This window comes from Gobio gobio (genome assembly GCF_949357685.1).
Source record: "Gobio gobio genome assembly, chromosome: 15".
Taxonomy (NCBI): domain Eukaryota; kingdom Metazoa; phylum Chordata; class Actinopteri; order Cypriniformes; family Gobionidae; genus Gobio; species Gobio gobio.
In genome coordinates this window covers 11,521,133-11,537,466 of record NC_137108.1, presented here as the reverse complement: position 1 = coordinate 11,537,466, position 16,334 = coordinate 11,521,133, and the positions used below count along the sequence as shown (strand labels likewise).

Here is a 16,334-nt window from a genome sequence, read left to right as displayed (position 1 = left end):
AAGGCTAATTGAGACCCATCAGGGTGCCCATGCTGACCCCTGTCCACCGCCCAAAGGACCAACAGTGGCACTTGAGCATCAGAACTGGACCACTGAGCAATGGAAGAAGGTGGCCTGGTCTGATGAATCACATGTTCTTTTACATCACGTGGATGGCCGGGTGCATGTGTGTGGCTAACCTGGGGAACACATGGCACCAGGATGTACTGTGGGAAGAAGGTGTGGCGGCGGAGGCAGTGATGCTTTGGGCAATGTTTTGCTGGGAAACCTTGGGTCCTCCATCCATGTGGATGTAACTTTGATATGCACCACCTACCTAAGCACTGTTGCAGTACATGTGCACCCTTTCATGGAAACAGTGTTGCCTGGTGGCTGTGGCCTCTTTAACTCTTTCACACTTCCACAAAGCACAAATGCTTCAGGAATGGTTTGAGGAGCACGAGTTTGAAGTGTTGACTTGGCCTCCAAATTCCCCAGATCTCAATCCAATCGAGCATCTGTGGGATGAGCTGAACAAACAAGTCTAATCCATGGAGGCCCCACCTCACAACTTACAGGACTTAAAGGATCTGCTGCTAACATCTTGGTGCCAGATACCACAGCACACCTTCAGGGGTCTAGTGGAGTCCATGCCTCGACGGGTCAGGGCTGTTTTGGCAGCAAAAGGGGGACCAACACAATATTAGGGAGGTGGTCATAATGTTATGCCTGATCGGTGTTAATAATAATAATAAAAAACATAAATGATTCTCATAATGCACATTCTTTGAATTTTCTGAACGTGTAAAAACAAACTTCCCAGGAAGACTTGAATGCACCATATGGTACTAACACTATGATATTGCCTGAATAAAAGTGGTCTAACTGCACAGTGTTGCCCTGAGGCAACAAACAAAAAAACACAGTTTTAGTATATAAATAAAAAAACTAAATAAATATTTAAACAATCAAACATACTTTTTTACATGCTGATGCACATGCATGTATTTTTTTTAATAAATGTATTTCAATTTAAACATGTTAAAAAGTGATATTTATCCAACCAATTGATGGCACTGTGTCCCATGTGGCTTTGCTTCATGAAAGGACTGCTCCACCCCCAAACAAAAAGTCACACCCACTTCAGCCCATCATTTCATTGAACAGACATGTCAGGTGATATTATGTATTTAAAAAAAATATTTAAAAAAGTTAAAGGGGCGGTGTGAGGTCCAAAAAGGTGGTTTGTTGCCTGAGGGCAACACTATGCCATAGAGGGTTAAGTCTTTAATAGCCATTAGCTATGTAGTGACCTTTAATTTGGAGTAGAAAAAGGGGGAGTGACTTTATTGCATCAGATATGTGTCACTTTGCTCACAGCTGATTGGTCCAATTTCAGTTTGAGATCTCTTATCCAGAACATAACCTGCCCTGGAGCAGGTTAGCTGTGGAGCGTAAGTTACTATGGAGATGAACACTGCTAAAAGCTAAACCACTTTAATGGTACCTAAAACCCAGGATTAGCACAAATTAAGCTTAAACATATCTGGCTAGCCAGCTAAACCGGCTTCATGGTATAGGCCCCTGATGATAATGAGCAGAATCACTGAAAGAAAGAGAAACACAAAACTACAACTGACTGCTGTTTTCACACTGCACAATGGATCGGTGATAGGGGATTTCACACTGCATGACTGTACAAGAGGAAGAATTGCCGACAGCTCTGTCCCGTCCGCAAACTACGTTTCACAACAAAACATATGCAAAAAGTGAGAAGGAAACAACGCGAGAGTCAGACTGGAGTTCTGTTGTTATTAAAAATACAGACTGCAGTGCAGAAACTTGCGATCCAAATTGTATGTGCGCTGATTTGCAGCAAAAAGGAGAAAAAGAAAAAAGATTGGATTAGGAAATGGTTGGGGAGACACAGGGAGCAATGATTGTGTTCTGCAAAGATAGTTTGAGGTAAATAAATAATTTTACAATGTGCTACTGTTGCGGCTGGTCAAGCAAATGTGTGTGCTTTGTTTCTGTTTGATAGAATTGTAAATATATCTATTAAAATACTGATATTCTGGTCTATAACTCCTCCCCGAACCTCCTGCTGCCCTGATCTTTCTCTCTCATTGGCTGTAGGTAATGTAATGTAATTTTCAGTCAGAACACATTTCACACGGCAGGAGTTTGAATTGCAGACAGGTCCAGATATTTAGCATGCCAAATATCTTGCGGGCGTCAGCGACTCCTTAGTGATTTTCTCTGATCACGTCTTTGATCATTCACACTGCGTTATTGTCACTCACGTGCACGAGCACCGATTTGTCTATGATTTCAGGAATTTGTCTGCGATTTCGCAAAACCTGTCGGCAAGTCAAAATCGGGGCTAAAATCGGGCAGTCAGAACTTGGCATAAAGCTGTGGCTGAAGTCAGTTTTAGTTTTGTGTTTCTCTTTCCTTCAGTGATTCTGTTCATTATCATCAGGTGTTCATAGTTAATGGTAACTCGTCACTTAAAGGGTTAGTTCACCCATAAATAAAAATGCTGTCATTAATTACTTACCTTCATGTCGTTTCGACACCCGTAAGACCTTTGTTCATCTTCAGAAGACAAATTAAGATATTTTTGTGAAATTTGATGGTTCAGAAAGGCCTCTATTGACAGTAAAGCTTGGAACATACTCTGCAAGAACAAAGAAATTTGTTTGTTTTCTCGAGGTGGCAAGAACAAGAACAAAGTTCGTTCTGGCCAGGACATTCCATACTTCACAAGAAAAGCAGGTGCCGAACATCTCCGTTTCTCCGCATTAACCCCGCTCACTTTAAAATTCTGACCAATCACACAATAGTTCTCGGACACCCACAAGAAAAAAGTTCTGCTCAGACGATGTGTCGAGAACGAGCTGCAAGAACTCCCAAACCAGGGCTCCGAGAACAAAATGACGTTATTTTGTTCTCGCAGCCCTGGGAGCGAGAACTTTTTTCTCTGTTCTTGCGGAGTATGTCTCTTTACTCTTTACACATCTCTTTACTGTGGCATACACATAAAACACTTTTTCAATGAAATGATTGTTAGGCTGCATTAACTAGGTCAGCCGGAACCGGGAACACTTCCCATAACACCTGATGTACTCGTTACATCATCAGAAGAATGGCATCTACGCTAATGATAGTCTCTCTGTTTTATCCTGAGGTTTACTGCAGTCAGCCGGATCCGGGCCGTATCCAGTTCAGATGGTGGACCTGCTCCCAGAGAAGACCAACACAGGACCCCGAAGTGTCTGCAGAGACCGTGATTAGACTCCCCCTGCAACTGCCTCATCGACACGGCATCTCAATAAACCCGTCTCCAGCGTGTTGACTCAGATTGTTTGAATATTACAATTAAATAATACTTAAATCGATATGTCATCCTCAATAAACCCGTCTCCAGCGTGTTGCCTCCGATCATTCGAATATTGCACTTTAATAATTATTTAATCAACATCATCCTCAATAAACCCGTCTCCAGCATGTTGCCCCCGGTCCCTCGAATATTCTGATCTATTATGACCTCTGAGCTGTAAAGCTGCCAGAATAATAATAATAATACGCTGTTTTGGCCAGAGGAGAACTGGCACCCCGACTGAGCCTGGTTTCTCCCAAGGTTTATTTTTCTCCATTAGGTCACCTAATGGGGTTTTGGTTTCCTTGCCACTGTTGCCTCTGGCTTGGCGTGCTCAGTTGGGGACACTAAATTTTTCAACTAAACATCGAAATAAATCGAATTAATAAACTAAATTAACCATTTAAACTAAATTACTGATCGAATTATTGATCTAAAGCCCACACAGTCACTGTATGATAATTGAAATGAACTGATGACATCAGCGTTTTTTCCAGAATGGCTATACAGCTGAATAAAATTATGCTGCATTATTTTCCTGTTTAACACTGTAAAGCTGCTTTGAAACAATCTACATTGTTAAAAGCGTATATAAATAAAGTTGACTTGACTTGACTATGTAGCGGCCTTAATGATGTTTTGATTGTCAAGAAGAGTTCTTCTCACTACAGTGGTCCTACAATAATTTTATGATGCAACAAGAATAGTTTTTGTGCACTAAAAAAATTACAATAATGATTTAATTCAACAGTTCTTGTTTTCCGTCTGGGCCACTGACGTGAACTCATAAAGCACCACGACGAATGCTTGAGAATATGATGAATATATGTTTAATTTACATATGACTGGCATATATGAATCACATTAAGTTTATTAATTTGTTTAAGTCATACAGTACATAGATGTAACAGGTAAGATTTATGTAATTGTATTGATAAACTGAATGCGATTCATATATGTCAGATTTACGTAAATGAAACAGGTAAGATTTATGTAATAGTACAGTGGTTTTCAAACCTGTTCCGGAGGACCCCCAGCCCTGCACATTTTGTTTGTCTCCCATATTTGACACACCCACTTCAGGTCTTGCGGTCTCTTATAATGAGCTCATGAGTTAAATCAGGTGTGTTAGATGAGGGAGATACACAAAATGTGCAGTGTTGGGGGTCCTCCAGGACAGGTTTGAAAACCCCTGTAATAGTACACAGAAAAACGCCCATGTTAAATTAACACTGCCTAGTGTTCATGTGTGTGCTCACTACTGAGTTAAAATACCATTGAAGCAGTGTTGATGTTAATGAGATAATTAAGAGATGATTGAGCATTGATGATGAACACCCGATGATAATGAGCAGAATCACTGAAGGAAAGAGAAACAAAAGAACTACAGCTGACTTCAGCCACAGCCTTAGATAAAATCAACTGAAGATAAAAGAAGACATTAAATCTCTGAAGATCTCAGCAAAGCAGAATTAAACAACTACACAAACAGCATTACCAGCTTCACGCATTACTAACCAGACTGACTTTATTTCTGTTTTAATTAAAATATTAGTAAGCAGTGTTTGTATTAGTTGGCCTCTTGACCCTTTACTTTATAGCTTTATTTATACTTTGGCTGCTTAAACTGTGTGGTTATAAAACCCAGTTGATATAGTAAGAGAAGACAAGATACATTTTTTACAGGTGATGTTGGCTATTTATTTAATGATGATATCGTCATATAGCGGATGAATTACTGATCTCATGAAGTTATTGCAATGCTCTAATGCTCTAGTTATAGTGGTAATTTGTTACTAGTTTTGTTTTATTCATAAAAGTTGCCATGTGATTCGCTCTCGTGAGTTCCAGAACTGTTGAGATAATATTATATGCATGATTTAAATAGTGCACAAATGGTTTTATTCAACAGCATTACTTATACACACAGAGACATCAAGAATCAGTGTATGAATCTCAACAATGGTGACAATCGATGAAAAGCTTCATGCTGCAGTGCATGCATTGCGGCATGAATAAATTATACATCTGATTTGACATTTCTTTGATACTTACTAATTGCTTTTACGTTTGCTGTTTTTGTTGTGACATTTTAGTTGCTTGTTTTATGTTTAGAGTTGATCTGTTTATCTGAATATTTTTTTTTGATTGTCACCATTGTAGAGATTCATACGCTGATTATTGATGTCTGTGTGTGTGTCTAAGTATTGTTGTAGGTTAAAACCTTTTAATTTTTTTAAATTCTGCATAGTATTTGATTATTCCAACAGTCACGGATTGCATGTTGTAGAATCACTTGACTATAATTATGAAGACTACAAAACTAATAGCACATTATCTCTATAACCAAAGCATTTCACACAAATCTATTACTGTCATTAAAAAAGAAATTACAGAAAAAAAAGTCATGTAAGTAATGACGCTGGTGATGCTGTTTGTGGAGTTGTTTAATTTTCTTCTGCTGAGATCTTCAAAGATTTAATGTCATCTTTTATCTTCAGTTGATTTCATCTAAGGGTGTAGCGGAAGTCTGTTGTAGTTCTTGTGTTTCTCTTTCCTTCAATTATTCTGCTCATTATCATCCGGTGTTCATCATCAATGTTCAATAATCTCTTAATTATCTCATTAACATCAACACTGCTTCAATGGTTCTTTAACTCAGTAGTGGTCACACGCATGAAAACTAGGCAGTGTTAATTTAACTTAACTGTTTCATTTACGTAAATCTGACATATATGAATCACATTCAGTTTATCAATACAATTACATAAATCTTACCTGTTACATTTATGTATGGCTTACAAATATGAATCACATTAAGTTTTTTAAATTTAAAATTATGCAATCCAAATGCATGGAAAAATTATATGCAATTCAAATACATATATCTTATGTTTAGGCATGATTTTTCTTTTGAGTGTACCTGTTTCATTTATGTATGACTTAGAAATATGAATCACATTAAGTTTATTAATTTGTTTATGTTAAAACTATGTAATCCAAGTGCATGGAAAATGTATGCAATTCAAATACATAAATCTTATGTTTAGACATAAAACATTTTTTTTTAGTATTATTGGGCGATACGAGGGTCCGTGGCTCTACTACCATAGCTTGTTTGTAATCACGTGTTTCTGATGACGCGCAAATTTCAGATGGAAGGCAGGAAGTGAAAAACAGAATGGATGAGAAGTTCGTACTGTGCTGGTTTAGAAAGCTATCAACAGAAAATCACAACATATGATGGACGTGATCCTTATGTTATGAAGAAGGACAATTTTTCTACTAAATTGGAAGACTTGCTTGCTCTCTATACGGTTGATATAGAGAATGTGAAGCGGCCGTTACGCCGTGTTGATTTCTGGTCTGGTTTGTTTATATTGCGCTGCCTTTCTGCTAGTGAGATTAGGTTATTTTGATTTTCTGTTGACTCGTAGTTGTGAAAAATGTCACCCTTGTAGGTAATTCATGCTGCATTGAGAATTGCCATATGAACTCACACCATCATTCAGGTAGAAAACTGGACAATGTAATACACTTTTCAGCTTTTCTTTGTGTAAAAATCTATTTTTTACGGTCTATGGTAAAAACACAGGTTGAGGAGGTGACGGTAAGATGCTGGATAGCAAATCTAGTAATAATGTCACTGATTAAACCTACTGCTTATCACTCAATACAATAGTCACATTACTTTTGAAAGTTCTGTATTTTGTTTGGTTTAATAATTAACATTACATTTGCGAGTATGATTCTCTCTCGGCTAGTGAATTAACAAAACTTGCCCGCAGCCACTTCAAAACTATTCACAAGCTCCATTGATGATTTTGGTTTTAATTTGTTGCACAATTACCATCGCACACCTGTAGGTAATAGATAGGTGCATAGGACAAAGGATAACCAAATCCAAAAATCTCAACGAATAAAGGGAAATCCCGCACACTATCAGTCCTTGCAAAAAAATATGAAAACTTTTTATTACCAACGTTTCGGTCTACTGACCTTCATCAGGCATTCACGTTTTAATTTGTTGAAATAAATATTTAAAAAAGAATACAGTGTCGGTGTCTGTCCGCTGAATGTAACCCTCTCAGATTCTCCTGCGTGACCATGTGGGAAAGTGAAAGTAATAAAATACAATTATTAACTTTTTCAAATAAAATAATGGCCTTTTATTTATGATAATAAAAACAAAAATTTAGTTTGACAACAAACACACATCAAAAGATGAGTTAGTCTTTTTCAAATGGTTTCTCAATGGAATTCATAAAAGTATAGAATAGAATAGCCTATAGTTCTTATTAGAGCACATTGTAACGCAGTGTAACAACATGCCCCACATGCACAACTGGGATTTAAACCCGATTAGTGTCTTCTGCTGGTTAGAGCAGCATTAAAGAACTATCTCAACTGTTAAATAAGATTTAAGATATAAGATTCAAATAATCAGATTTGTCTAATTTTAAATAAACACAAAAAACAGAGATTAAAAATTAACTTAAGTAGGAAATGTACTTTTGCTATGGTTAGCTAAATAAATGTTCAGTGATATCTTCCAAATATTTTTTTTTAAATTTTGGTGCAGTTTTTTTTCTCTATAGGCCTATAGTGTTATGGCAACTAGGTTTCGTCATGCATGTGTGTTACAACTTACCCCCGAGTTAGGTTGTGCCTTGCTCACCCCTAGACAGCATCACAGCAGTGTAGATCTGTAGATAAAATCAGCTTGTAGCTACTGCGCCAGAGTGACGAATAAATGTTCAACTATAAAGGGCACTTTATTACAGCGTCTGTAAAACATGCGCTTGCTTCTCAGAAAAGAACTCCACCCAGTTTGAATTTAATGCTGCGCCACAGACTAAAGGGAAAGTAAAAGTGCCGCGAGCATACGGATCATGGTGAGTTTAAAGAACGCTGTTCATGTATTGAAATATTGGTTTAATCTATGATAGATTACTAAACTACTAACCCCGCTGATGTTTTTTATGCTAACCTGCACCACTTTGGAGCACAGTCCAGGAAAACGACATCCGAAATTACAGGCAGTAATGGGTTTTTAAATAGGCCTACATTGCAAAAGTGCGTTTTATCTTTCAAATAACGTGCATTTTTACCAATATTTAATAAGTAGGCAACACATTGGTTAACTTTATGCTGTAAGTGATACAGAAAGAGGTCACTGCTGCCCTCTTGCATAAAAAATGTTCAATAAATTACCCGAATAATTTAGATACAGTGACGGATTGTGTTGGTCTGGTGAAGACTGTAAACAGTATATTCTTTTAATTAAGTTGTAGCCCTATAAAAGGATTACAAAATGTAAAATAGATTTTTCTTCATGCATGTCGCATTGAGAAACCAGAAATGACTGCACAGTGTCAATTCTAATCGACAGTTTAACTTGGCTTACTTGGGTAAATTAGAAATAAGTTTTGATATTCGTTTTCCTCTCCTCTGTTCTAGAGAGCAGAAATGACAGTCTTTCAAATAAATACATAGGCATAGCCAGTTAGTTTAAATAATTTCCAACTCCTGTATGGGTTCAACAAATTCAGTGGTGGTAAGTAATGAAGTAAAAATACTTTGTTACTTTACTTATGTATTTTTTTTCGGGGATCTGTACTTTACTTGAGTATATTTTATTTGCATCTACTGTCACTATACTCCACTACAATATTAAAGACAAAGTTTACTTTTTACTCCAATACATTTCCCCATGCCCGCTCCAAGTATTTATTACACTTGCTTTCCAAACCAACAAAAAACGTGGGTGCAGGAGAGAATCAAGCTAGTAAGCTGGTTCTCCCCGCATGCTGTCAATCGGTCATGGATGATCCAGTCGGGGCTAGACTTGGAAAAGCTGACTAGGTTTGCCACACTAACGTTAGCTCAGTGTTTCCCAAACTTTTTTCTTTCGCGGCACACTATTTACTATGAAAACATCGGTAACACTTTACAATACGGGTGCAAAAATATGCATTAATTCATGCTTAACTAATGCACAGATAAACAGTTAATGTATGACTCATGAAGAACTAAATCATTTATTAATGATTACTGCATCAGCAACTAATGAACATTATATATGATTAATAGATTAAGTAATACATGAATTTATATTAATTAAATGTAACAATGTATTAATTCCCTAATAACATATTATATTAAAGGTAGGGTAGGGAGGATTTGGTTAAAAAATTTTTTTTTCCAAATTTGTTTAAACTTTCTTTATATATCAATACATAATTAAAATGTAAGTACTCAGAAAAAGAAAGTATAAAAATTGAGTGTCTGTAGACCTCTCACGACTGTTTTAAAGACAACTCATTATTTCCATTCACTCCACCTTCTCCCTTCTGGTCTCTTTCCAAAGCCACGCCCCCAAAACACATGAACGCGCTACGCCGACCATGATCAGCTGAAAGACGCATTATTTACCTGAGAGGAGCGGAGAAGAAGTGCATGTAGTGACATCATGTCAGAATCACATGTAATAAAAAATCTAACTTTATCATTATGAATATAAACAAATAAGATGTCTTTTAGTACTCACTATCAAGCTAGAATAACGATACTGGTAAAGTTTAAAATACACACACAACACAGTGTCCACGACACACACAGATACAAGATAAAAACATCAACATAAACATTGGTAGAGTATATAAAAACAAACCAAGGGCCGAAATAAACGTGCAGGTAAAGTTCCCGGTGAACATGGTAAAAGAGTTTAGACAGAGGGTAGTAGCTAAAGCCAACTTAGTTCTAAAAAAAGTTCCTTTTACACATGCATTTTGGTATCTAAAGTTACATTTTGCGAAATTCAACACGACAGCGATCAACTTGAGCTAAGCATATTGAGTATTTATCATCTCTACTAATGGTTCGCTAAGTGTATAACATTGTAACTTTATGCTAAGTAATGTTATGTTAGCTATATTAGGCAGCTACGTGTGCTATAGTGAGACATGCTTCATGAATACATAAACCAAAAAAATGTATAATCAAAATGAAAGATTACCTGTCCAGCAGAAATACAGCCTCTTGAACTCAAATCAAACGGGTGCGCCAGGGTTGCCAGGTTTTCACAACAAAATCCGCCCAATTGCTACTCAAAACTAGCCCAAAACAAGCCCAATCGTGTTTCTCCGGTAAAAACCGCGTTTGGGGGGTAAAATATCTTTTTGGTATAGGCTGCCTGCTAAAATTCGCAAATTCCGGGGCAAAATATCACATAATTGGGGTCGCTTCAACCCGCGGACATGAAAAACAGCCCGCGGCAACGGTGTTTGAAGTAGCCCGACTTGGCAACACTGCGGTGCGCGCATGTGGGCCGATCCTGGAGCAAAAGCGGCGGTAGCCATGGTAGCGAGAGAGAGTGACAGTCGCCCAAGCCAATCACTTGTTTCGGCCCGAACGAAAATAATGAGCGGTGTTTATTGCAGATTAAAAAGTCTAGAGTCACTCGATTTTTATACTCTCTTTTTCAGAGTACTTACATTTTAATTAAGTATTGACATATAAAGAAAGTTTAAACAAATTTGGACAAAAGTGTTTTAGATCATTCTTACCTACCCCACCTTTAACTAATAAATGTAAATTAATCTGTTAATTATCACAATGGGTCAAAGCCATGTATTTCAACTTCCAGTTGTCAGCTTTAATTAATCATTAGATAACGATTTGTAAAGGTTTCATTATGTCATGACTTTACTTGTTGAGGCACATGACTATTAACTAATTGTTAAGTAATATGTCATTGTGGTTAAGGCTTTTGAATTAATTTTAAATTAGTTAATAGTATCTTGCACATCTTCTGTTTGATGCAGCTAATGTTATGGAGCATGTCTATTTTAAGTTCAACCGCTATACTGTGTTAAGGTGCTTCATTGTCTCTTATGATTGCAAATCTAACAAATTCTTAATTGCAGTATCTAATCTTATCATTTGTTAAATTAAAGCATTGCATATCACTCCCAAAACAATTGATCTGCTTAAGTATTGATATTTACAGTTAATTTGAATATTTACTTTTTACTTTCGGTACTTGAGTACGTTTTAAATCGGATACTTTTGTACTTTTACTCAAGTGATGTTTGAATGGAGGACTTTCTACTTTTACTGGAGTCATTTTTTATTCAGGTATATATACTTTTACTCGAGTATAACTTTTGAGTACTTTTACCACCCCTAAACAAATTACTCAGAACCGCCAATGCTTTTTATAGCTAAATATAGCTTGTTCAGATGCACTAAAGATTAAAAAAAAATAAGACCGTCATGAGAAAATTCTAAACCAAAACCAATGGTACAGAGTTACCTATGGGAAGAATTAATTTCTACTTATTTCCTTGTCATTCAGAAAAAAAGACTACAATACATTGCACTGTGGGAATTAAAAGTGCAGGCCTTAAGGTAGCCAACACTGAAAAAACAGGAAAACACATGTTGTCCAATTTACTTAATCGTATTATTTGTGATCTACGTGTTTCTCTTCTAAACATGATTTCATTGCTTTCGATTAATGTAATTCTCTAAAATGTGCAATCTACTAAATTAAATTATTTGGGTTGAATGTGAACCAATTAAGTACTCAAAAATGATTTTTTCTGAAACGGTAGTTCCCAGCATGCTTTGCTTGGGACTTGACGACTAGAGTAAAATTGTTGAAATTAAGTGTTATTTTATGTGTTTTGGGGCAAAATTTGAAAAGGGGGAGACTTTATATTGTTTATTAGTGTTTAATGTTTAATTATGGTGGAATTATTAGAACCATTTAAATTACACTGGGTTACCATAGTAGAGAAGAGCGGAGCGATTGCTTAGTCTGTGGACTGACTCAGCACGTGTCAATGAAGAGCATTTCACACTTAACATGTATATGTGCTATTGCTGGGAAAAAATAATGAAAGCTAGTGAGTGCAGTGTTAAATATCAGTCAAGTGACAACAAAAAATACACAAATAAACCTTTGTGTTTTGATTAAAGAGGCAGGGTCTCGAGCCCGCCGTGTGCACCACTGTTGTTAGGGAGCCATATTAAAATCATTGTGAGACTACTTAATTCTATAGTTTTAACATATAGCAAAAACAGTATTATTGTGAAATAGCTTTACCATTTAATTTACAATTTAACTGTTTTCTATTTGATTATATATAAGAATGTAATTTATTTATGTGATGTAAATCTCATCATTACTCCAGTCTTCAGGGTCACATGATCCTTCAGACATCATTCTAATATGATGATTTGCTGCTAAACAAACAGAGTGTTGAAAACAGTTGTGTACAATTTTTTTCAAAACAACAGCATTTATCTGAAATAAAGTATTTGCAATATTAAATGTCTATACTGTCACTTGATCAATTTAATGCATCCTTGCTGAATAAATGTATTACTTTAAGTTCTTTCCCAAAATAAATAAATAAATAAATTATTACCAAACCAAAACTTTTGAACGGTAGTTCAATGTTGCAAAAGCTTTCTATTTCAGATAGATACTGTTCTTTTGAACTTTCTATTCATCAAAGAATCCTATTTTTTTTTTTTTTTTACAATATTACAGCTTTAGAAAAAAAAAAAGTATAACATACATGCAGCCTTGGTGAGAAGAGACTTCTTTAAAAACAAAAAAAAATAGTACCGTCCAAAAGCATATTAGGAATAAAATAAATAGGCGTACACAAAATATGTTTCAAGTAAATTAACACAAAATAGAAGAAAAGTAAAACAAGTGTAGGCTGCACAAGTTACATTAATTTAATTTTTATTGTGAGTGTATACAAATGAAAGTAAACCAGCAGTTTCTTGACTGATATTTACCTTAACCATAGAGCAAACGTTTTAAAGGTCCCATGGCATGAAATTTTCATTTTATGAGGTTTTTCAACATTAATATGAGTTCCCCTAGCCTGAATATTGTCCCCAAGTGGATAGAAATGTTGATCGGTGTAAACCCGAGTTCTGGCTGTCTCTCTCTGCCTTTGAGAAAATGACAGGCCAGACGAGCCAATCCTGAAGTCTCCTGGTTTGACGTCCAAGCAGGAACGGTTACCTCCCTTTCCTCCACCCAGAGAATCTAGCACGCCCATGCAAACGCTCGAGAGATCATTGCATCATTGCTTGTGAACGAGTGAACGCTGGCAGTTTCTCAGTGTTTGGATGTACAAATTAAAACAGAAGTCTTTTTTCAGTTCCTTCTGATCTGTGATCAGTGATTTCTTATGTGTAGCTAATTATTTATTATTCGTGCACACGCTGCAGCTTCTCTCTCTCCCGACAGAACGGTGTTTGCGTGTTTTCTATCTTGTGAGTCAGTGTTTTTGTACGTCCTCGTCGCGTCTATCGGTTCTACAATGTGCATACAGTCGTTACATCTTTAGAGATAAACCTTACACACGCCGAGGCTCGGGCTGCACTGACCAGTCGGGCTCCAACATCCCCGACCCCCAGTACTGCATCTGGCCCACAGCGGAGGCACCAAACGCGGCGCGAGATTAAGCAGAAGGGGGTAAGCATGAGGGTATCTGGGCTAGGCTAGCCAGCTTTCCCCACAATAAACTGGATTACATTCGATTACTGCTGTTGTGTCTTTGTTTGCGCTGTGTACTCAATGCCATTTTTTACCACTGACGCTTTCCATATGATAGGAACATCTAAAAATAATGGTATTATCAACACTTACTCATAACTCGTTCATCTCGACAGCTGTAATGGTACTTTGCATGTGTTACAAAGTTGGTAATAATGATGAAGACGGACTCGGTGTGACTGGGACTCGTGTTTATTCAGAACTCTCAAATACAAACACAATAAACTCGCGCTGACTGACAGCGCTCTCATAACTCAGTAGTTACTATAAATAACTTTGTTAGCAATCGCTGAGCTCAGTCTCTGGTACATTAGTGATGTCCGGTTCGCGAACGATCTTTCTTTTGAACCGGTTCTTTTTAGTGAACCGAATCAGTTCACCAAATCGGACTGAATCGTTCTAAACGGTTCGCGTCTCCAGTCAGCGCTGATCCATAATTTACTAAAGTTACTAACTTTCTGACATGAGTGACAGCCCCTCCGACTAGAAATAGACTAATAACCTGAAGTATATGCTGTAACTAAAACAGTTCACTGAACTGAGACTGACAGAACTGATGTGAAGTGAACTCCGGTCCATCCGTCTCTCTGGCAGCAGCTCGTGCCTCGTAGACCTCGTTAAACCACGCCCCCTCCGCTCGTATCAAATGCAAAGATGTCAGCCAATCACAACAGTGGGCGTTTTACTGAAGTCTCACAGCAGACACGCCTCTTGTAACAGGGCCTTCAGCCACAGGGCAAACAGCAGTATAGAAAAAATGCCTTTTATTTCTAAATTATGATATTTTATGATGTAAAAATCATACTAACAATATAAGTACACCTCAGGAAACATTAAAAAATAATAGAAAAATGCCATGCCATGGGACCTTTAAAAATAGCCTGAAAAAAATAACACAATTCAACAAATACCCTAGGTTACTATGTTCAAAATAAAACATATAGTCTGCATGTTTTTTCAAACCCCTGTTCATTACAAGGCATTAAAGTTAAATTATTTAGCATTAAATATAGATCTCAGTCACAGAATAGCGGAAAATGGCATTAAGTGCTTCAAACCAACCTTTATTGGACATTAATTACATTAAGAGTTCCTTAAAATGTCTACAAATACATTAAGCCTATAACCAAAGCTAAACATAACAACTTAAAAAATTAAATAACATAATGCTATCAATATGAAATACATACAAATACTCATAAGGTTCAGTTAGGATTAGGGGTAGGTTTTAGAATATGCAGTTAGTACAGTATTAAAAAAAAGTGTGTTTGTGTGTGTGTGTGTGTGTGTGTGTGTGTGTGTGTGTGTGTTTAATGTATTTGTAAATCTTTTAAGGAACTCTTAATACTAATGTAATTACTTTCCAATAAAGGCTGTATTAAAGCACGTAATGAGTGACATTATCCCATTTTCTGTGACCTAATCTAAAATGAGAACTATTTAGTTGTTAACAAAGCATTATCTAATTATTTACATATCAGCTAATTAAACAATAATAATTTGTTAATTACAGTAACAATGAATGAAGAACTCAGTTGTTGTATAGTCTATTAATGTATTAACAACAGTTTATAAACTAATAATTAGCTATAAACTAATAGTTTTAATAGTTAACTAATAATTAGCTATAAATAAGTGCTTTGTTACTGTATACTTATTATTATAAAGTGTTACCGTTAATGGTAAATTTAAAATTAATTTCATTTCATAGTCTTAACAATATCTTGTTCTTTTGTGTTCATCAGAAGAAAGCAATTCATACAGGTTTTGAACAACTTCAGGGTGAATAAATATTTGTTAACTACTGTATGCCTTTTAACCGTCTAGGTTGTCATTGGAGGCTGTGATGATTTATACAACTGACTTTTGATATTTAATTTGATTTAATGTCAGTTACTTTAATATTTCAGACTTTCAACTTTTATTTCCCCGGTCTTGCTGACATATGGGGAAGATATATGTACATAACCCTTTACAATGTCTGTGTATCAGTAACTATAAAGGTTCAAAGTCAAAAAGTTAAAGTTTTTGTCAGTGTTGTTTTTGTATGTTGGTTTCAAACAGGAGACTATCAAATTAAGAACTTATAGTTTTCTTATTATAATTTTTTTTTTTAAATAAGCATTTGTGTCTTGACAGGAATCCAATAATTAATCATGAGTGCTGGAAAAAATGATGATGGCTCTGTCACTTCTGAACTGAACAGTTCAGAAGAAGACCTTCACTCTGAACGGTGAGGAAAATGAGAAAGTCACATACATTTAAGATCAATTACGCTTTGTATTGATTTAAAGGCATTTATTTTAAAGATAGCACACATTCACTTTCCAGTTTCCCCACAATCCAAAGACATGCAGGAGAGATGAATTAGAGACACTAAGTTGT

At 36.2% G+C, this 16,334-nt stretch overlaps 1 protein-coding gene across 2 annotated transcripts in view; it reads left to right on the top strand.

Annotated features, from left to right (window-relative positions):
• Positions 1 to 8,021: 8,021 nt before the first annotated feature.
• LOC307138739 (NACHT, LRR and PYD domains-containing protein 3) overlaps positions 8,022 to 16,334 on the top strand; it is a 46,183-nt gene continuing 37,870 nt past the window's right edge. The window contains exons 1-2 of one of the 2 annotated variants that reach the window (XM_079837272.1): positions 8,022 to 8,256; positions 16,089 to 16,182. In XM_079837272.1, coding sequence (XP_079693398.1) covers positions 16,106 to 16,182 — 77 coding nt within the window. In that variant the 5' untranslated portion in view covers positions 8,022 to 8,256; positions 16,089 to 16,105. The remainder of the gene's footprint in view (positions 8,257 to 16,088; positions 16,183 to 16,334) is intronic. The other variant, XM_079837273.1, reaches the window with a different exon arrangement.